The sequence below is a fragment of the Musa acuminata genome, chromosome BXJ1-5 (assembly GCF_036884655.1).
Source record: "Musa acuminata AAA Group cultivar baxijiao chromosome BXJ1-5, Cavendish_Baxijiao_AAA, whole genome shotgun sequence".
Lineage (NCBI taxonomy): Eukaryota > Viridiplantae > Streptophyta > Magnoliopsida > Zingiberales > Musaceae > Musa > Musa acuminata.
Genome location: NC_088331.1, coordinates 43494231 through 43517201, shown reverse-complemented (window position 1 = coordinate 43517201; position 22971 = coordinate 43494231). Strand labels below are relative to the sequence as shown.

Here is a 22971-nt window from a genome sequence, read left to right as displayed (position 1 = left end):
ACACAAAACCATATAATAAACCTGAAATATCGAACACATATTTGTCATCCTCACCAAAGATTTTTTTTGTGTGCATAAATTGTCCAAAAATTTCAAGCTACTTAAGTAATTATCTTACACGGGAAAAACGGCTACATTATCATTATGAGCAGCAAATTTTACAGCTAACACATCATAAGGTACATACATAGCACACAAGATGGCAGTAGTTCTATACAACATTTAGAGACTCGGCTAATGTCTTCCTCACAGAAGAAGATTTGGCTACAGCAATGGAATCAGAAATAGAATTCATCCATCACCATCTTCCTGCACTTTCAGGAACTAGTAGTCAGTAGCAAAATATACATCAACACTTGCCAGCCCAAACATTTCATAGCTTAGAAGTTTTGATCATCTTCCTAACTAGAATAGATGACCACTTCAGTAGTTGAGTTATTGCGGCTAATTCCGCCAGGCCAGCAGTGTATTAGCTTCTCTCAAACTTCTCGCCCTTCGGTAATCAATTTCTGCATCTGAGAATGATTGGCCCGGATGAGGTCGCTTGCGAACATGGTCGTCTGAGGTCCTCGAGTCGGCCTTCTCTGCCCCAACATAAAAGATGTGTTTTGGAGCTGGACAGCATAAAAGATGAGCAGCGCTCATGACATTTAGAACAGGAACTCAAAAGAAAATGATGCAGAAGACGTGTGATTCTGAACACATCTGATGTCGAGATGGTCTTGACAACAGCAGCTATTAGGAAAGCCTAGCATGATGGTTTGATATAAATGCACTAGAATATCGACTCCAATGAAATTGTCATTACCTGCATGTATATTGTTCTGGTTAGACTTGCAATCAGAAGTTGGTTGCTTCGGGCCCATAGGATCCAGCAAATCGGGTAGCTTTTTACCTTTATCATCTAACTCAGTAATGGGGCACTGCTCCTTTCCAGTTTTATTATTTGCAAATGGAGACATGGTGAAGGACTCATCAAGTGGATCAGGTAGCTCCACGTGGTTCTGCGTTGTGATGATTTCATCTGCACTGAATCCAAATGATGCTCTATAGGCTTCAATCTCTTCCACATCTTGTTTGCATGTTTTGTTATGTCTGTTGCCGCCAATGGAGTATCCATCAGCTTCCCTGGAAATACTAAGCCTCCCTCCAGCATGGGGAAATGATTGCTGTGCCTGGTCCAAATGAAACTGTGCAGATGTTGCAGGATAAAAGAAGCTGGAATCAGGACACAATATGAAATTTCTGGTTGTAGCTGAATCAAGTCCAAACAGCTTCGATGACCCATTCCTGAAACAGGGAGAGTCACGTGCAGATGCAGAAGCATCCCACTGCATGGGAATATCCCGTTCAGGAAAAGGTGAAGATAGCCCGGTTCTTGGAGTTCCTGAGGCTGGTGATATAAGGCTGCTCGAAGGACTTCCAGGATAAAGTGGATAAGTGACCTGGAGATCGCTACCAACCCCATAGCTGGATGGCGAATAAGGTAGTCCATTCTCTTTCCCAGAACTTCTAATATCCAGAGATGATGACAGAAACCTTGCAAAAGGCACGTCTGGTGACGAGGGAGTTGTAAGGTGAGCAAGCTCGGGTGGAGGGGTTAGTGGAGCAGTTGATGGCTCAGTTGTAAAAGTAGAGAAAACAGGAGGTGAGACCAGCTGAGTTTCATGAGCATACGGTCCAGGTGCAAACATGGCCGAGGACGGTCCTCCAGGAGAATTGGCTGATATTGATAAGAAACAGTTGGGTGATTGGGCTGTTGAGGGAAGTGCAGAGTTTATAAAAGATGCCGGAGATGAAGGAGGGGCAAGAACTGATAAGTTCACTGTTGTATTTTCATTAGAAATTCCAGCAGCTTGAAGCCCATTGGCACGAGTAGTTGATGCATTCCCATCTGGAGTACGGGATGCTGGAACAATTCGTTTCTTCCTTTTCTGAGATCCAAACCAGGAAAACATTCCACCGAAGCAGCCTTCCCATCTACTCTGCTAGCTCGAAGAAACAAACATGCATAAATTAAATACAATAAGTATAAATATGTGAAATGCAACTAGGCAACAAATATAAACTAAATTGATTATGTAGGACAGCATCCTACTGCAGGACAATCATAACTGGAAATACCATAAATGTTGACTGTCAAAAGAATAATCTCTTATTTACTTTGAGCAACGACATACTTACCCTAATTTGTTTTGCTTCATTATTCTGTTCTCTAACTGTAATATGTCTGGCTTATAGATCACTCAATATAATTTAGTTTTATGGTATAGCAAATATTTAGCATAAATTGGTTTTACTTCGTGGCATGAATTACATATGTGCACTTCATTAAATTAAGTTATAGATTTTATTTTTTCTTAATCAAGAATATTTTAGCATCATAGATATGCATAAATACCATGAAAATGCTGACCAATCAGCTCCATGTTATAGCAAGTTTCACCTATTGGTCCATGTTCTTTTCCACGTTTATTGAGGTCCAACCCTTATAAAGTCAGAAATTATGGAGACAACAATTATGATAAAACCTTTTCAAGATCCCGAGCAACAAACAGATCAAAACAATCAAAAAAGAAGAAAAGCCATAGAAAGAAAAGGAGAAAACATATGATGGATGGCGAGAAAGCAAAGGATATGGTGACCAAAAGAACAAACCTAACTTGAAGAAAATATTTTAAATGACGGAACTCAGATGTATCCATATCACATTGCATAGAAAGCATCAAAATCATGAAAAGAAACATACTACTTGCATTTTTAAATGGATAAACAGGTTGCCGTTGTGATAGGACTCTTAGAATCATTTAAAGGTTTTCTCCAGTGGACCTGAGTGCTGAACCACATTTTGAAAAACTAACTAATCAGGACACAACTAAATTCTCATTATTAAGATTTAGGGATAGAATATGTTTGTTTGTGTAGATGATGTGAACTTGTGGAGCCTTTGGTCTCGAAGGAGAATAAAGTAATTAGATCTGAACAGTTTAGTTTATGGAGTTATTCAGTCTAATTATCCACAAATATCAAGGATGATTCAGTTAAAACAAGGGTGGCCCAGTAGACGAGGCAGACTTACCCCTAAAAATTATATGTATTATGACAAATATACATTAGTGTCTGCTGTTAGTAAAATCAGCAAGAGGGATATGAATGCTGCACTCAGGAAACAACACTCCAATCCTCTTCTTAAGGACAGAGTCAAGCCAATCAATCTTCTACATGAGAAAAAAGTAGGCGATTCATGTGACAAATCCAAGAGGCCAAGTCTGGACTATGGAATGTAACAAATGGTAATGTTGTAAAGGGTTCCTATCAGTAAGCAAAATTTGAAAGTATATGTCCTAGTCACTAAGAGCAAACATTGTCAATTCATTCAACACTAAGACACATTAATCTGAAAAATTGCAGACTAGTGCATAAGGCTCCCACCAATGCAGCTCTCAGGTGGACTAATGTAGGTATCATCACCTCTGCATGTGAACAGTTGTTACGATGGTTAAAACCTTATAAGGTTTGTGATAAAAATTACCAGGGTTCGAGTTGCGAAAACATTCATTTTGCCTGTAGGGGTAAGACTATGTACATCAATAATGATGTTACATATTGGATTTAATTCATAAAATCATCACATGATGAAAAAAGAGAAAGCAAATAAAAATGAGAACCAATACAAGTTTCCTAATCCATGCCGGTTAAAGCACACAAAAATTAATCGATTATAATACAATTAGATGAAAAGGAATTGAAGCATAAGACATTTTTCATACAGTTGTTAGGTGGAACCATCTTGTTCACTGTTTTCTTGTATTACCAGGAAAGTATAATTGGTAATGCTTCCATAAAAGCCAAACAAAAATTTGTACCCCAACCTACCTCATCTACCATATAATTTGAATATCTTGACACTAGAAGGCTGCAAATCTGGACATTGGATGAAAGGGTAAAAAGCCTTAGATGATTAAAGCAAAGTACAAAGGTTCTTTTTAGTTTTCTGGCGGACTAAGCACATAGCTCAGTTGATTAGTTAGGATTGTGAAGCAGATGCTACCCATCAATTCATACAGGAGAAGTTGGCCTTCATAAAACATTACAATATGTATATCAGGATATCAAATTACATACAAACCTACAATGGAGAAACTAAAACATGGTGAGTTAATTTATCAAATCATCGCAATATCCAATGCAAGGACAGTGTTTTCCATTAAAAGATTATATTTATGAAAGAAGTTTTGTTGATCCAAAACAAAACATCAAATGGAAATTGGTCAACAAAAATGTTTTCCAGACTCTCAAGTGGAAATTAACTAACAGGAAGCAGGAGTATGAAGACCCAAGACTGGAGGTAAAACCTGACATTATTTCGTTCAAAAGATTAACATAGATAGGATCCCTGAAGAGCCTTCCATTGATCACCTTATCAAGAAATCAGATGTCAGTTTCATAAATCCCACCACCAAAACCCCAGTTTATGTTCTTTTAGTTCTTAAGAACGTATTTTCCAAAAGAAAGGGCAGTATTAGGGTAGATGATGCCAAAAAGACGCCTCATCCAAACAAATGAGCCAATTTGGTACATCGAAACCCTAGATCTGACCACAACGAAACAACGGAGGCCGCCATGGGGTCTCCGATTCTTTTCCCTAACACTGCAATCGCTACAAATCTAAATCTAAAATGCATGAAGAGTCGCAGTACACCAAGGAATTCACTTGTAAAGAGAGGTAGACCAAGCTGGAAGACAAAAAATCGAGAGAGCTAAAGATGTGCAAGGGGAGAGTAGGGCGAAGAGCAGCAGACATACCCTCTCCTGAGGACCTAGCCTCGGCTCCACGGAGCCAATGGCAGTGGCCGCCAGGGCGCTGATGGACGGCGCCGCCTCCCCACCGCCGCCTCCGACCCCGTTGCTGCCTTCTCCACCGCCATTTCCTGCCATTGTTAACCGCTGACTCACTGCTCCAGTTGCTCCAGTAGATCAGAGATTCCTTGGAAGAAGAGGAGGAGGAGGAGGAGGAGGAGGACTCCCAGGTGGAGAAGGGGCAGCAGCAAGAAGAAAGGATTCTGCTTTGCTTCGGTTTTTGTTCCCGTTTAAGTGAGGAGCGAGCAAGTGAAGCAGCACAAATGCCCGCGGGGCCCTCCGTCCCCCTCTCTCTGCTCACTCCTCGCCTGCTGTGTGCTCCCACCGCCTTCATCCACCTCTCACTGCACCTCTATGTAAGCACTGCCTCTCTCTCTCTCGCTCTCTCTCTCTCTCTCTCACTCTCTCTCTCTCTCTCTCACTCTCTCTATCTTCGTGCAGGTGCAGCCTTTTTCCATCCATCTTTTCTTTTCTCTTTTCTGGCCCTTCTTTTCCCTTTTTCTTTTTGTTTCTTTCTCTTTCTTTGCGTCCTCCCTCCCTCAACAGTCTTCTTGTGTTGCTTACAGGTGTGAGCAAGAGATGCGTGAGGCAAGAGAGAGGGGGTGTAAGTGAGGGTGGGTTGTCGAGTGTCTATCATAATTCATATCATGGGATCTATAACGTGATATTACCAGCTTCCGCTGAAGCTATACATTCCCTTACCTTCAATCGTGCCCCGCCGAAAATACCCACTTACGATTGGACGAGTCGGACACACGTGGAACCCTGTCACCGATCGCAAGAACATGGACCACGTGCTCTCTCCTTTCTATTAATTAGGACTCGACGTCGAACACTACGAAGGCCTTCCTCTCTCTTCTTCTCCCTATGAGTCGACCGTACGACGATTTTATCGATCAACACACCGCTGTTGAACTCGACGTCACGCTACGCTCTCGGTGAGCCAGCCTCATCATTCGGATGAGGAGTAGGAGGAGGACGGGGAGAGGATGGCCGCCGCCACCGCTGCCGCAGCAGTCGTTCCAACTACCCCCATCTATACATCCCTCTTCCGCCTGCTCCTCCGGTGCACGGAGCAGAAGAATGTCGCGCGGGGGAGCGCTCTCCACGCCTACGCCCTCAAATCAGGCTCCTGGGCCGACGTCTTCCTCAGCAACAGCATTGTGGTCATGTACGCCAAGTGCGACAAGCTGCCTCGCGCCGCCGCGGCTTTCGAGGACATGGGCGCCGGCAGAGACGTCGTCTCCTGGAATTCCCTCATCAACGCCTACTCGCAGCTTGGCCCCCATGGCTCCCCTACCGCCTTTCACCTCTTCAGGAGGATGAGGGCCGAAGGCGGCGTGCATGTCCTTCCCAATTGCTTCACTTTCGCGGGTGTATTCACGGCCGCCTCCCATTCGCCCGGCGCGAGCGGGTACGGACGAGAGGCTCATTGCGTCGCCATCAAGACGGCGAACTGCGACGATGTCTTCGTAGGCAGCTCTTTGCTGAACATGTACTGTAAGCTGGAATGCATTACAGACGCACGCAAGGTGTTCGACAGGATGCCCCAGAAAAATGCCGTCTCTTGGGCGGCCATGATCTCTGGCTACGCGGTCGACAAGGCCGGGTTGGAGGCCTTTGAGCTGTTTAGACTTATGTTGGAAGCAGGTGAGTGTGGCACCAACGAGTTTGTGTTCACCGGTGTTCTTAGTGCCTTGAGTGCTCCTGGGTTCCTCGAGATGGGTCAGCAGGTTCATTGTCTTGCCATTAGGAACGGTATATTGTCCTTTGTCTCGGTTGAGAATTCTCTTGTCACCATGTACGCGAAATGTGAATGCATGGATGATGCACGACTCATGTTCGAATCATCGGCGGGCAAGAACTCCATCACATGGTCTGCGATGATCACTGGGTATGCACAGAATGGTGCCTCCAGGAAGGCTTTATCTTTTTTCCTGAAGATGCAAATGGCAGGGTTCATGCCCAGTGAGTTCACGTTTGTTGGGTTCCTCAATGCTTGCAGTGATGTAATGGCCCTAGTTGAAGGGAAACAAGCTCATGCCTTTTTGCTGAAGGTGGGATTTGAGCTTCAAGCCTACGTGAAAAGCGCACTGGTTGATATGTATGCTAAATGCAGTTGTATTGATGATGCCAGAAAAGGATTTGATGGGTTGCACGATGCTGATGTTGTGCTGTGGACCTCGATGATAGGAGGGTATGTGCAGAATGGAGAGCATGAAGAGGCTCTAGCATTATATGGAAGCATGAGAAAAGAGAGTATTTTGCCTAGTAATCTTACTGTGGCTACCGTTCTTAGAGCATGTGCTAGCCTTGCTGCTCTGAAACAAGGGAAGCAAATTCATGCCTGTTCTCTTAAATATGGATTCAGTTTGGGGATTCCAATTGGTAGTGCTCTATCTACCATGTATGCAAAATGTGGTAATCTTGAAGATTGCAGCCTTGTCTTCAGAAGAATGCCTCAGAGGGATGTTGTTGCATGGAATTCGATTATATCAGGATTTTCTCAAAATGGACGTGGATTTGATGCCTTGAACCTCTTTGAGGAGATGAAGAAAGAGGGCACAGAACCAGATCATGTCACATTCGTCAACCTCCTCAGTTCCTGCAGTCATGTTGGGCTAGTTGAAAGAGGTTGGAGTTACTTAAGGTCAATGCTTAATGACTACGGACTAGTTCCACTGATAGAGCATTATGCTTGCATGGTCGACATTCTCAGTCGAGCTGGGTTGTTCAAGGAAGCTAAAGACTTCATAGAATCAGTTCCAATCAATCATGGAACATGTCTTTGGCGGATAGTACTAGGGGCCTGTCACAACTATCGGAACTTTGAAATTGGTGCATATGCTGGAGAGAGGCTCATGGAACTTGGCTCACAGGACTCTTCTGCTTATATTCTGTTGGCAAATATATATGCCGCCTGGAGTCGGTGGAATGATGTGGAACGAATTAGAGGATTGATGAGGCTCCGAGGAGTAGACAAGGACCCTGGATGCAGTTGGGTTGAATTGTATAATACAGTTCATGTTTTTGTTGCTAGGGAGCTGCAGCACCCTGAGATAGAGGACATATATGCAGAATTGAGAAGACTAATTAAAAACATGAAGGATGAAGGCTATCGTCCTGCTTCACGATCACCATGTCATGATTATCTAGAATCAGAAATAAAATTTCAGACTGAAGAAGCGTCGCAATTGATAGCATCTGCTCTTTCTTGACCCTCATGAATCAAATGATTTCCCTATGCTGGATTCTAACAAGCGGAACAGGTATATAATTATAGCCACACCATTCAAACTTTGACTTTTAGTGCCAAGTCTTCAACCACATATTTACATTATTACTTGGGATCATCTAGAACAACTGGAGCATGGGCAGGTGTTGAATTATTCTGGTTGTAGAATGTTGGCTTCACACATTTGACATGATGATAATAGGAACATTTGTTTTAAATTTGCTTCTGGAGATCTTAGAGCATACACAAATTTGTTTTTGTAATTTATTGAACAATATTGATAATGAAGTGCATAGATGATTAAATTTGTTTTTGAAATAATCTATCATGCATAGATGATTAGATTCAAACAATTTCACAACAGCTACTCTTAATATGCATGTGGATGAACTTTGTCATTCTTGTTCATCATGTCAGTTGTGTGATTAAATCATTTGTGGATTCTCTTTTTGCTGAATTTGATGAACAGAGGATCATATATTTTGTACTTATCATCATTTCCTTGCCTTCCAAGTCTAAAACTGACATGCAACACTCTAAAAGATGATGTGAAACTAAAGCTCATTGATCTTTGGGATCAATTTGATAAGTGAAGCCATGAAGGCATAGATGATCAGATTGTGATAAATAGCTACTCAATACTTTTTCCTATATATGAGAATCAAATTTTCCTGTCATTCTTCTCATTTACCTAACTATGCAGTTAAAGTGTTTTGTGTACTCTATTACCTTAGTTAACAGAAGTACGGAATGTAATTTGTACACTAATAAGTGTTTTAACGCAAAAAAAAAATCAGGAATATGATAATTGTAATCACACCACATTCTTGGAGCTAATTGATCTAAGGAATATTTTAGGATGCTCATGGTAGTAACTGTTACTTCACTTTATTCTTTCTTATGAGGCTTATCCTTACACATAGGCTATTAAAAACCATCAGTATCAAGCGATGTCAGGTGTCAATCTTTGTTCTTATTGTTATTCTAAATTCTGTTTGATGCAGATTTTTTTTCTACAATATCTCCTTCCAGCGAATTTTTGGAAAAAGAAACTCCAATTTTTGAGAAATTCCTAAGCATCCTAACTTTTACTCCTCGGCCGTTGCACAAGTGGGCAGCATCCCTTGTGCTACCTCCGCTATCACCTCCCCTCCCTTCAGCCTTATTAGACCCATTGTCGCCTCCGTTATTAGCGCTCGCTAGACCCATCGTCTCGTCTTGGTTGTCCTTACCTGTTACACAGGTAGCCAGTATTATCTGTGTCATCTTTGCCACTGCCTCCCCTCTCACCTTAACTCATTGAACTTGTCACCACTTTCATCTTTGCCGTTGGCCTTTGTCAAACTCATTGCCTCGCTAGTGTCCCCTACATCACATCTATTATTGCCTCCCCTCTTGGCTCTTGTCGAACCTATCACCTCACCCTTGCTATCCTCCCTCACTATATAGGTGGCTAGCGTGACTTGTGTTGCCTCCGCCACTGCCTCCCATCCTCTCTACCTTATCAAACCTGTTATTGCCTATGCCCTTGGACGTTACCTCGCCCTCGTCATCCTTGTCACTGCACACGTGGCTAGTATTATCGTCTATGACCCTCGCACGAGGAAGGTGGGGGAGCAAGGGCTGTCGTCACCTTGGCATAGGATTAGAGCCAAAATTATCTTTTCAGTGCTCCATACCAATTTATCAAAGATAATGATTTTTCTAAGAAATTCGTTATCTTTTTTTAAGTCTTCAGCATTTTGTAATTTAGTTGAGGTATGTCCATGACAAGCAAAGTGTGCTTTAGGCATATTTGTTTTCTCTAATTAGCATGTAAGATTAGCTTGACTCTGCTCCCAAACTCTTTTTATGTATCCATAATAAGGTTCATACAGCTTTCAATCTTCCTTGAACTTTTTAATGAACATTTCAGTTTTTTTTTGGGTAGATCAACATGATCTTGATTTGGTTGAGAGTCTGATGCATCATACATTTCAATCCCGAAACCATGTTGGGAACTTGAAAGATCTTGCAAAGCATTTAAAGTATTAATAGACGCGAAAACCCTGAATAATCTACCACTAAATGAAAAGAAGTGCCACCAACTGTTTCATTCAATCAGTATCCCTTCCTTTGTACAAACGAACATGAAGGGCCCAATGTCAACTCATGGGCTTTAAAACATGCAAATGCAAGTAGTCAACTACTCTTCTTCAAGAGCGATATATATATATATATATATATATATATATATATATATATATATATATATATATATATATATATATATATATATATATATATATATATATATATATTGGTAGAAAAAAGAAATGAATCAAGTCAAACAGAAGAAAAGAATCATTTTTTCCCCTTTTGTCTTGAGGAAAATTAGAATCAGAGCTGCTGCAGCAGCAGCAGCATCTGCTGCTGCTGGTGGTAACTTGGGTGGTGTTGTCTGCTACCGCCAGCCGAGACGTAGAAGGCGGCCATCAGATCCCGGAGCTCCATGTAGTGGACGGCGGGGTCGCTGCTCCTCAGCAGATCGAGCAAGTACAGAAAGAAGTCGATGTCGCAGGCGATCCGCAGCGCCCCCTCGTACGAGTACCCGAACTCTGGCACCGACAGCCGCAGCAGGTCCTCCAACAGCGGGTGGTTGAGGTAGTTCGCCTCCACCTCCAGCCTCCGCGCCGCCGCCGCCTCCGTGCCCACGCACACCCATATGTGGCCCTCCAGTAGCCCGCTCCGGAAGTTCCTGCCGCCGCAGGCTAAAAACTTCTTCACCAAACCCGTCATGCCGATCGCCATTTGCTTGTCAAAGGTGCCTTTCGCTATTAGACTATGCTGATGTTGATGAGCGGAGGAGGGAGGAGGTGTTGAGCGTTTTATAAAGGCAGCCGGTCAGCATGCAAATGATGTGTCTTTTCTCATTCACACCGGTGATCCGAATACGCTGCATGTTCCAGTAATGAATGTTGCAGATATCCCTTGATTTTTTTCGTGTACACACGCAAACTGCTGTTGACACAAAGCCTTCAGCTTTAAGGTGGTCTGAGCCGACGTACGATCGAGCTATTCTGATTCCATCACACTGTTATCTTCCACAGTTAACTGAAGGCCAAGAACAAATCAAGCTTGGTGTCGTCCTCTGAAATGTATAACATGAACGCCACATGTAGTCTTGTGCTGCTGCCTCGTCGAGGCACATCCACGAAGGTAGCGGTTGACTGTTGGGAATCGCTCTGCTTCTACACGAAATTAAAAGGATTTCAGATCCAGATTTATGTAAAGCCAACATATCTGACGAATATAGTTCCCTTACCCATTAATCTATGGATATTTCTTCCAGCCTCGATGTTTAGATATGAGTATCTATCATGTGGGTGGGGGGCATGCATGACAGTTGAGGCTTGACTTCGCGTGGTGCTGTAGCCGCGGAATAAAGGAGGGAAGCACATGGGATATGGGTTGGAGACGAAGGCTTTGGAATTTTTAAGTGGAGGAAAGCGTGTTAAGCTCATAGAGATGGAGAGAGGAGAGGAGAGGTGAGGAGAGATCCAACAACACATGAGATGGCCGCGGCGGACGGTGGTGCTATTATTGTTTAGTTGGGTACGCGGTGCGAAGAACCAACGCAATGATGTGCTGCGATCCCCACCTATCCATCTTTCATCTCTTCCCATCTCATCAACATGCGGATGGATGAAAACAAGCAGTAGCAGAAAGACAATTACCAAAGGGAACTTTGGGACGAACTTTGGATCTTGCAGATAGTGGGGAAGGTAATGAACCACCAGTCTGGGCTGAGCTCCATGAACACAATGCAGCTTACTACCCATTAAGTGTAGGCTTTTAAGGAAATGAACAAATGCTCCCTCTACATTTATTTACACTGTACATATACTACATATCATACAATGAAATGAAGCTCATTTCCTGTAATTGGTGGGCAATCTGTTGGAGAAAGGCGAAAGATGAATGGACCGACGAGGTTCATCTGAGTTATACCAAGTGCAAATGTCGCTCGGTGAAGTCGACCGTCAAACCAAGCAAGTAAACGTTTTCTTTGTCGTTAGTTGATGACCTTTCATTCCCCGTCAACTCGTTAAAGATGATAAGCAGATAGTGTCAGATTATGCGATCATACTTAACCTAAGTTATGGGATTCTCATTAAGATTATCCAACTAAGTATAGTTATGTTACCAAAGGATTCTCATAAATTACTTTCTCTATACACTTTGTTTTAGGGATCGATATGCATAGAAAATAACATAAGATTATAAGATCCCTCACATACACGTACACAAGGAAGCCGCAAACGAAAAAGGCGTCGTCGTTGTTTTAATCGACGGACTGTCGTCTGTTGGCGACGGTGTAGTGAAAGGTCAAAACCTACTGTGGTCACCGGTCTTGTCAAATGTTGTTGCTGTGCAATGGCAGCATATGCGGCAGTCGCTGGATGCTAAGGCTGTCCACGGCGGTGAAGCAAAAGTGCGACGGACGGCGGTGTTCATAGGTTGCTGGCCCTGCGATGGGTAGCGGCAGCGCTCTGGAGGGCGGCGGCGTTCCTTGGTTGCCGGCCCTGCCGTTTGCAGCGGCTGCACATGCAGCGGGAGTGTTCTGTGTGGTAACACAGGAGTGCAGCAGCTGGGCGTCACTCCCAGTGTTCACGACGGTGGAACTTAGCGGAAGTTGCAGCATACAGACCGGCAGCGCCAGGATATTCGCTGCTGGATTGGTGGGTAGCCGACCGCGGTATGGAGGTCGTGATGCGGCAGCGGTGGGCGGGCTATGTCGCGCGGCCATGGTGGCTATGCACGACTGTCGGTAGGCTGCGTCGCGTGGCTATGGTGGTTATGCACGGCGGTCGGCGAGCTGCGTCGCGTGGCTATGGTGGCTGTGCACGGCAGTTGACAGGCGACGGCACTGCTGCGTCGTCGGACAACGTTGGTTAACGTCTGAGATTGGCTACCGGTGAGAAGCGTGCGACAGTAGCCACGGGCGGACCAGTTGGGGACGTCGCGCGAATTAGATGTTAGCTTAGTATTTGGACTATCGTGATTTTTTATTTAAAAAAAATTATATTAAAATATTTATAGTTCTGAAAAAAAAAACATTTTTATTTATGTGTAAAAGTAATAGAAAAAAATAATCTTAATATTCCTTTCATTTCTATCAATTTTACATGTCAATAGATAATTTTAATATTTCAAATAAAAAAAATTGAAATATTTTTTTTATCCATGACTTTTGTGTCGATTGTGATGTCATGCATTATGTAATAAACATTCGTTAATGCAATTGACATTCGGACAAATAAGTTTATTTATTTTACTTTTAATACTATAAAGATCTTAATGTAAATTTTTTAAGTATAAAATTAATAATCTTAATAGGATCAAAGAAAAAAAATTGATAATATGTAATTATCCCATTTCTATAATGGTTGAGTGGTCTCAGTTGAAGCGATTTCATAGTCTCTTCGCTGTCGACTTTTTCCACTTGAATCTGTTGCTGGTATTGCTGCTGCTCTCTTCTCGATCGATCTGCGGAGATTGGAGAAGGGCTGCTAGAGATTTTGACCAACTTTAGCCCAAATTAGATTTTGACTTTGATTAGATTTGGGCCTCTAGATTTTGATTGGTTTTTAGATTTTGATGAGCTAAAATCTAATTTGACCTATTTTGACCTTGGCCAACTTTAATTTTGATTCAATCGAAAAGATGACTTAAGTCAACATTAAATTTTGATGGAATCTTGTTTTGACCTCAATCAACCCTAATTTTGACAAGTTTGATTGAGTGGGCTAGATATTAGGCCCAATTTGGATGGTTTGGCTATCTGATTTGGATGGTGAAAAAAAAATATTCCTTATGTTATATCTATTTAAGGATGGGTTCAACGATCAATCTTTAGTAAAATTGAAAAATCTTCTTACTTCTTAGGAATCTCTTGCTCTAACATGAGTTTTTATTTCAGGGGAGATAGAAATGCTCTTTTTACAAATAAGAAAAAAAGATAATGATAATGATAAGAAGAAAGAAAGATGATGCTAACAACAAACAAGAGTCTTCTTCGAATAATAGTGCATATCGAAAGAATAAAGAAGGTTGTTCTAATGTTTCTAATGAAGATTGAGGCAAGTGTTTTATAGCTGAAACTATTGAGCCCATGATATCTATCAATTTCAAATATGATTGGATTGTTGATTTAGGATGTGATCATCATCTCATTGATAATGGTATGAAATTCATTGATCTTCGTCAATATAAAGGTAATGATGTAATTATCACAATAGATAATACTATTCACTAAGTGAAAACGGAAGGTGCCATCATAATCTTAGATAAAGATGATGATATTATTATATTAAACAGTGTGTATCATATTCCAGGTATAAAGAAAAGTCTCTTCTCTATTGCAAATACAGTTGATGCTAGAAATTATATTCTTTTTTATCCTAATAAAGTTAAGTTTCTTCGTAATATAAAAGAATTAAATATAGATGTAGTATATATTAGTAAAAGGGTCAAAGATTTATATATTTTATCAACGTCAACCTCTTATATTGATAAAACGAGTACAAATGATGGTGCATCAATCTAGCTTGTTAGACTTGATCATATAAATTTTCTTATATTAAAAATTATGTTGTAGAAAAATTTACTAAATGATCTTCCCAATCTTACTTCTTTTAGTAGTGATGAAGTTTGTGAAGTTTGTCAATATGACAAAGGACATAAATAACCTTTTGATAGATCATTTACAAGAAGTATAAATTCTTTTTGGAGCTTATTGATCTAATGGGCCTTACTCAAACATTATCTTATTCAAGTTCTCGTTATATGATTTTAGAACGTTCACTTAAGTCTATTTTGTGAAGGAAAAATTAAAAGTTTTTTTAAAATTTCAAGAGTTCAAGTTAATTGTTGAAAGTGCTCTTGAAAGAAAAATTAAAAGATTTTACACCGATAGAGAGAACATTTTTGATAAATTCTTCTCTATTTGTAAAGTGTATTGCATCAAAAGAGAATTTACATATGTAAATACACCACAACAAAGTAGTATGGTTGAATGAAAGATTTGACATCTTGTGAAGGCTTGTAAGTGTTGCCTTCATATATAAAATTTACCAAAAGTTTTATGGGCTGAAAGTATGACAAATGTAATTTATGTTATTAATCAAATTCTTTTTAGTTTAATCAATCTGAAGTCTCTATATAAACTTATGTTTGGTGAGAACCAAATGTTAAACATTTCAGAGTATTTAGTTTTTCATGCTATGTTCACATATTAGATTAAAAAATATGCATTTTTATTGATGCTAAGATCAAGAAATATATTTTTATTGGCTTTGATGAAAGAAAGAAAAGTAAAAAATGTATGGATCCGCAAACACATAGGTATGTTATATCTCAAGATGTTATGTTTGATAAAGTTTCTTGTTATTATCCTTGTTATGTAATTTTTTTAAAATATCAATCACAATTTTTAAAACTTGTGGTTGAGTTTCTATCCACTAATACTTTTATAGATTTTGGCTCATCTTTCTTCCTCATCTGTATCTATTCTTGTTATTTTTTCATCATCAATAATGGAGCAAAGCGATATGGGGAATACTGATGTTCTTGAAGAGACAATTTTAACATTGAGAAGATAAAAAAAAAAATCAAACTAGCACGTTATAGAGATGGAGATAATGTAAGCATATGTCATTATTTCTTTTCTAAACTAATTGATGATCTTAAGCTTACTTGTTTTGATAAAGCTAAAGGTATTAAGGTGTAGGAGGATACCATGAATACAAAAATAAATGTTCTTCATAAAAATAAAATTTGAGATCTTATGTCAATGCTAGCAAATGTAGATCTAATTACTTACAAATGGGTGTATAAAGTGAAACGTAAGTCAGATCGAAGTATAGATCATTATAAGACTTGTTCTGAGGGGTTTTTTTTTTCAAAAATACAAAGAAGATTATAAAAAAAATCTTTAGTTCTATGGCCAAGATGATATATGTTAAGATGAAGATTGCTTTAGCAGCTAATCTTAAATGGAATTTTTGACAACTTGATATGAAGAATGCATTCATAGACGGTGAAATTAACAAGGATATTATCACCAGAGTATACTTTTATTTTTGAACTAAATTATATTTACGAGCTCAAGAAGACTTTCTATGGATTAAAGCAAGCTCCGAGAACATGGTATAAAAATATTGTATAATACTTATATTTCTTCTTATTCAAATCATAACTTATTTATTGAAAAGTAACAAAATCTATATGTAAATGATATGATCATCACCAATAATGATAAAATAGAGATTTCAAAGCTGCATGGTGATCTTCCTTTACGATAAAAGTCTTAGGAAAACTTAATATTTTTCTTGGTCTCGAGATGATGAATACAAACGAAGGTATATTTATCTCCCAAATAAGCTATATAAAGAAAATTATCGTAAGGTTTGGAATTAGTAAAAGTAAAAAGGTTTCTACTTCACTTGATGCAAATATAAAATTAAGTGGTAATGATGGGAAGATTCTTTTTGACCCTCGATCTTTTTGTGCTCTTATTAGGAGTCTCATATACTTAATAGTTATAAGACCATATATTACATTTTCAGTTGGTCTTATAACATTTTATGCTATCTTGATATAGCAAAGAGAATTTTAAAATATGTGAATTCTACCCTTGACTTGGGATTATTCTATAAGAATGACATACATCTTGAATTACATCATTATGCAGATGCTAATCTGGGAGGTGATTTGAATAATAGTAGATCGACTTCTGGCTATATATTTTTTATATGGTTCTGTTTACATCTCATGATGTAGTAAGAAACAACAGTTGGTCTCTCTTTATACAATCAAAGCAGAATATAAGGCTCCTCAATTACTGCTCAAGAATGTATATGGTTATGACATCTAATCGAAGATGTGTGCTGTCAAATTAACAAATCAACTATTTTATAGGGTGACAATCAAAGTACTTTAAAATTGGCTACAAATCTAATTTATCATGAACCAAGCATATCGAAATTAAACATCATTTTATTTGAGAAAATATGCTTCAAAGAGTTATTGAGGTCATGAAGATCAAAAGGAAAGAAAATAAAATGGATATTTTTATCAAATCTCTTTCCATATGACCATTTAAAGATCTTGGAAGCAAGCTAAGATCTATCTTCAAAAGTATACTTTTAGGAGAGAGTGTTAAGAAGTTCAAATATATTTTGAAAGTTCACAAATTAATATCTTACCTTTTAGATAAAGTTATAGGATAAGAAATTTCTAGTTTAAAAAGTTAAATTATATACTGAAAAATCTAAAATTAATATCTTATTTTTTAAATAAGATTAAATAGAATTACAGAGATTAGGGACTCTACAACATTCTCATATCCATCATACCAATCATACATCGTCGCACCCCACCCTCTCACCCCATGCTTGTATCCATCATACCCATTATTAACCTTAGTGGAGAGAGTCACGAGCAAGGACTTTTACAATATGCTGAGGATAAAGGAAAAAGAGAGGGGAAAGAAGGCGAGGGCAATTGTATGATGCGAAAGTGGTCAAAGGAATGAGGGCGATGGGTGAGGGGTAAGAAGGCTTATATATGGAGGTTGTCAAAGTGGACGAGGGTGGTGGGCAGAGAATGAGAGAATTTACGTATAGAAACTATCAAGGATGGAGGTATAAGGGACCAACAAAGAAGACGATAGCCGATGAGATAGATATAGAAACAAAATCAATTTTTATATAAAAATATTTTATAAAAAAATTTAAAAATAGAGTGTTCTTTAAAACTTTTTTTTTAATTAAAGATTTTTTTTAGCATTTACCCATTATTGTGAATGCTAAAATACAATAGGATATTATCCAGGTATAATTAGGGACGGAACTTAAAAGTACGCTTATAGTGAAGAAAGAAAAAGTGAAAAAGAGTGCTTTTTTAAGGGAGAGAAGACAACAACTATCTCTCCCTATCATCTCTGCTGTATTCGTATCCTTTTATTCTCTCTCAACTCATAATATTCCACCCTCAACAAGCATTCCTTCGAACGGTGTTACTTCCACGCCTCCTCCCACCCTGGGTTGCCCGGCCACCACCAATCTACCTCTTCTCATCCTGGTCGTTTGTTCCATTTCCATCCATTAACCTCAGCCATTCGCCGAGGGAAAATGAAGTGCACAGCCGGCCATAATACTTGTCCCCCCTCCCTTTGGTGCCGATGTCGAGGGCGGCGGTGTCCGAAAGCGAGGTGGCAACGCCCACGTCATGGGCAGCGTCACATGTCGGTCCCATATGTCGGTGAGATTGACTGGATTTGACCATCTATTATTTTCTTCTTCTTTCTGTCCTCTTTTCTCGGCCACGCCTGCAGCCGACAGCAGCAAGCCGATCTGAGCACGGTTTGCCAATCGAATCCTACACCCTCAACTCCTATTTCTCTGCATCACTCAAGAACCAGCTTCTTTACAGTTTCATACCCACGTAACACCGATCCTTCCCAAGTGAGAGGGGCTTCGGACAGGTCACTGGCAAAGTGTCCCAAATCTCCTCCACCTCAGCAGAAGTCAACGCAGAGGCCGAGAGATGGCAGTCCAAAAACATTACTAGTTGCTACAGTTCACAAATTTTTGGCATCTTGATGAAATCGTACGTGCAGCCTGTGATTTAATGCATGGCAGTGCGTATGCATTCCGTTCACTCAACTTAATGCCGTTTTGTTTGGGCTGCCACTGCCGACCACGCGTATAATATCTTTCCATGGTCCTCGACCGGGCTAAGTTGGTGAGGTCATACGTCACTGGAACAGTCACCCTAGTGGAGGTATCGTTTTCTCGTCACCAAAAGATCGCACCCACATGCTTCTTTTCTGATGTATGTTTTATTATTTAGATGGGTTAAGCTGATTAGAGATAGATATTAAGACGAAATAAAGAAATTTAAATTCATAATATGCTGTATTATGATGTTATCACCATGATAATTTTGATTGAAGTATCATAAATCTTAAAAGGTTTAATTTGTATTAATACTCTTGCTATGTCCATCAAAAACCTGCACCCCTCAATTCTTGGCCATCGCAACTACAAGTAGCGTTGAGAGAGAGAGAGAGAGAGAAGCGAAGGGCGAAAGGATGGAGGGGCAGTACTGCTTCACCTCCACCAACGACAAACCAAGAAAGCCGTCGCCGCCAGCGGCCGGGAAAAGGGCGGCAGCGGCAGTCGGGAGCGCAGGCGGTGGCGGTAAGGATAGGCCGTACAGAGGAGTCAGGATGCGAAAGTGGGGGAAGTGGGTAGCTGAGGTACGGGAGCCCAACAAGCGATCGCGGATTTGGCTGGGGTCCTACTCCACCGCGGTGGCCGCCGCCAGGGCCTACGACACCGCCGTCTATTACCTCAGGGGCCGTTCCGCCAGACTCAACTTCCCCGACGAGATCCTCTCTGATGACCCGGTGGTCGGAGGCGCCCCCATGTCGGCCGCGTTGATTCGGAAGAAGGCCACCGAGGTGGGCGCAAGAGTGGACGCACTCTGGATGGGTCTCATGTCACCAACGCCGCCGCAGCAGCGACAGCAACGACCACATAGGGAACACCATCAACACCGGCTTCAGTTTCAGCAGCAGCAGCAGCAGCCAACTCGGGCGGCTAAAAACCCTGATCTCAATCAGCAGCCGAGCCCCGAGAGCTCTGATGTGGACTAGAATACTAGTGTATGTATATGTGTTCTTCAGTCTTCATCAGCTTTTGGTCGGCCTGTTCGCCGATGATGAAGGTTAGCTCAGATCGAGAGTTATCTTTCTTTTACGTTTTTTCGTGTTTTTCTTTCTTGGTTTGTTCTTTGTTGGTCCGTCATCAAGAGAAGTGTAAGGATGAAGGTTAAGGTGGTTGACCAAATCCCAAGCCGATGTTAAAGAGTGTAGACAACAAGGGTGGTAGGGTTGGGTGGGTCGGAGGAGATGGATAAGATGTCGCTGTACATGACTTTAGATTGAGCTTGAAGAAAGCCAGAGGCAGGAAGGGTCAAACGGACATGATCAGCTCATCCACTTCAAATTGTTGTGGGTGGGGGCTCTTAAGGCTATAGCCGCTGTTGCTACTCTGTAGCAGCAGTATGTGTCTGTGGGGGATGGCGTACCTGCTCGCCCAACCCAACAGCGAAGCACATAATGGACCGTCTGATGTGGCGGGACCCTGATGCTGTGGCCTTTAAACACGTTGCTGTAGCACCAGGCACGTCGACGTCTGCTGCAAATCTCTGACGTGTGACTTCTTTTTTCCTTGGTGCTGTGGGTGGGAACGGGGCACCTACCTGGATGAGGATGTCGCAACTTGACTTATGTTGGGACAACCGAGGTATAGGTACTACGCCTATCACGCACTTCCGGCCATCTCCACCAATCAAAGCATCAGGGAACCGTGGATACTCTACCTGGCATGGTTTGGTGGGTATGGTTTGGATGATGTGTGATACCTTGTCAACCCAACCTGAGTTCAACCCATCTTCCAAAACTATTGTCTTTACCGACATCATAAAACAACCAGGTGCACTGATTTGTTCCTTGACGTGGTGGTATAGCTGGATGTGCCTTGTCAAGTCATCCAGTATGACGTGACAGCATAGCCGGATCCTATTAGAAGGAAGCGAGGATCTCAATATGTATGGCCTTCTCTTCAATGATGTTGCACCTCCAATGAGGAGAGGATCTACAATATCTGTCATATATCGACGTATAGACACCTCTGCATGGGAGATAAGACATGTTATTGCACCTCGGTATGCCTAAGAACGAACTTCCTCATCCCCAAAGTAATCGTTCCATATAATTAGGTATTCTTTAGATTCAGGCACCTCAAAATAAGGTTAGATTTGGGTTTTCTGAATATATATATATATATATATATATATATATATATATATATATATATATATATATATATATATATATATATATATAAAGAACGAAAGCACAATTAGCTCATCCTCATTTATCATAATATCATGATATCTTATTGTCTATTCGAAACTTCGACACATCACACTATACTTTAGTATAGCTCAATCTTTCAACCTATCAATTTCATCATGACATCCAATTTTTTAACGCGATATATAATCCATTTGATATGATGTTAGAACCTCTAGCATCAAGTCCATAAGACGTATTGGTCAATCCTCTAGCTCGACGTCTAATTTTTGAAACAAAAATCTTTCAACACGACGTCTAACTCTTTTACTCGATATTTAACCCTTCTATAGTTTGAGTCTATGATCAAAGTATTTTCTATATCATTTATCTCAAAAACACATAATTTATTAAATTTATTAATTAATTTTATTATCAAAATTTAAGTCATAATAGAAGGAGCTTATAATTTAACAATCCTTCTTCCGACCATCTTATTATAGAGATTTTCTTTGAGTTATTATGAATCTTACCCTTTTTCATTTGTCAAATTAAGCTATACTAAAGAGGCCTTTGATAGTAGCATGAAAAAATAGAAGTAGAAGAAGAAAGAATATCCCAAAGACAACTAAGAAGAAGCCCCAATTAACCCTAATTTTCAAGCTTCTATCAGAAAAGAGAGAAGAAATTATATAAAATGCTATAGACCTCCAACCATAGCCCCTTCTTCCATGAGTTTTTTATCCAAAATCCTTTATTCAAACCTCATCCACCAAATATAAGTAGTCCTAAAATCATATTACTTGCTATCCAAGCCTAAGGAGGAAATTTCGATAATAGTATTGAAGGAGGAGATTGAAATCAATAGTGACCCTCAACCGAGAGTACCCAAGTGCTGTCCAAAGATAACTTGTGTTTTAACACTTTTATTCTAAGTCTTTTATTGTGCTTTATTCCATTGTTTAGCCCTCGCAGTTGACACTTTAACCTTACGAGTAATAGATGTTATTTTTCTTTTGATTTTACATTTATTTCTAGTGATATTGTTTTCTTTTATCAAAATTTCTATTTGAGAGATGATACAGGATCAATGAATCGTTGAACCTAAATTCTATTAGGATCACTTTTAAGGTATTACAATCAGTCCTTAATCTTATAGTTAAGATTTATGAATTTCTAATGAATAATAAATTTATGAATGGATTTGAATGAGTTTAAAGTGAGAATATATATATATATATATATATATATATATATATATATATATATATATATATATATGTAAATATTTATGTATATGTATATATGTATGTATACGTGTGTGTGTGTATATATACAAGTAAAAAAATATTTTGACAATCTTTGGAGAGGGGATTGGTCCGCAAAGCTAAAGTTAGTTTTGTGGGCTAACGAGCATAGGATAGGTAGTTTTTGTTCTTTAAAGTAATATAAATGCATTTTTTGTTTTGGGCATTCCTTTCATTAAACTGAAAGACCACTACGATCCATAAGATCTAGTAGCATTGTCTTTGTGATAAATTTGAAACGTTGATCTGTGGTATAAATTATTTACTTTTCATTTTGTTACCACTAAATCTTGAGTTGCTCTATCGATTATGTTATTATCATAGTTTGAGTTTACATGTTTCATAGTACACGTCTAAAGAGATCGTTTATTGTGTGAGCCTAAATAAGCGCTTTATTACACCAGCGGTGCAACATCCGATAGTTTACATAATAGAAAAACCAAACAAACAACACAAAATTAGTAGAGGAAAATGAAAAACATGAGATGATATTTTTATTCATGAAGTCATACAGTTATAGTAGCCGGTGATTATGGGTTGTAGAATGCTAAGGGATGACAATAGGGAAACATGAGATGAGATTTTTATTCCAACAACATGAAGTTATACAGCTATAGGAGCCGGTGATTATGGATCGTAGAATGCTGGGGGATGACAATGGG

General features: G+C 39.9%; 4 protein-coding genes across 5 annotated transcripts; 2 read left to right on the top strand and 2 right to left on the bottom strand.

Annotated features, from left to right (window-relative positions):
- Positions 1–121: 121 nt before the first annotated feature.
- LOC135674429 (uncharacterized protein At1g76660-like) lies at positions 122–5240 on the bottom strand. Of its 2 annotated transcripts, none has more exons than XM_065184263.1 (3): positions 4807–5240; positions 809–1985; positions 122–584 (listed from the first exon to the last, which is right to left on the bottom strand). In XM_065184263.1, the coding sequence occupies exons 1-3, from the start codon at positions 4936–4938 to the stop codon at positions 445–447; spliced, it is 1449 nt and encodes a 482-aa protein (XP_065040335.1). In that variant the 5' UTR covers positions 4939–5240; the 3' UTR covers positions 122–444. The 2 variants fall into 2 exon arrangements, with proteins under 2 accessions (XP_065040335.1, XP_065040334.1); XM_065184262.1 differs by having other exon boundaries at positions 122–614; positions 4807–5237.
- A 361-nt stretch (positions 5241–5601) lies between these two features.
- LOC135674427 (pentatricopeptide repeat-containing protein At2g33680-like) lies at positions 5602–8458 on the top strand. The gene has a single exon (XM_065184261.1). The coding sequence runs from the start codon at positions 5850–5852 to the stop codon at positions 8076–8078; it is 2229 nt and encodes a 742-aa protein (XP_065040333.1). The 5' UTR covers positions 5602–5849; the 3' UTR covers positions 8079–8458.
- A 1914-nt stretch (positions 8459–10372) lies between these two features.
- Positions 10373–11285, bottom strand: LOC103985520 (auxin-responsive protein SAUR71-like). Its single transcript, XM_009403245.3, has one exon. It carries the CDS (start codon positions 10883–10885, stop codon positions 10475–10477), a length of 411 nt encoding a protein of 136 aa, XP_009401520.2. The 5' UTR covers positions 10886–11285; the 3' UTR covers positions 10373–10474.
- A 7866-nt stretch (positions 11286–19151) lies between these two features.
- On the top strand, positions 19152–19902 carry LOC135675126 (ethylene-responsive transcription factor ERF011-like). The gene has a single exon (XM_065185399.1). The coding sequence runs from the start codon at positions 19233–19235 to the stop codon at positions 19797–19799; it is 567 nt and encodes a 188-aa protein (XP_065041471.1). The 5' UTR covers positions 19152–19232; the 3' UTR covers positions 19800–19902.
- The last annotated feature ends 3069 nt before the right edge of the window (positions 19903–22971 follow it).

Coding starts and splice junctions, on each gene's coding strand:
- LOC135674427 (XM_065184261.1), top strand. CDS start 5,850: ATGGCCGCCGCCACCGCTGCCGCAGCAGTCGTTCCAACTACCCCCATC.
- LOC135674429 (XM_065184262.1), bottom strand. CDS start 4,938: ATGGCAGGAAATGGCGGTGGAGAAGGCAGCAACGGGGTCGGAGGCGGC. Junction 1,986..4,806: donor GGCTAGGTCCTCAGGAGAGG/GTATGTCTGCTG, acceptor TCGAGCTAGCAG/AGTAGATGGGAAGGCTGCTT. Junction 615..808: donor CCAGAACAATATACATGCAG/GTAATGACAATT, acceptor TATGCTGTCCAG/CTCCAAAACACATCTTTTAT.
- LOC103985520 (XM_009403245.3), bottom strand. CDS start 10,885: ATGGCGATCGGCATGACGGGTTTGGTGAAGAAGTTTTTAGCCTGCGGC.
- LOC135675126 (XM_065185399.1), top strand. CDS start 19,233: ATGGAGGGGCAGTACTGCTTCACCTCCACCAACGACAAACCAAGAAAG.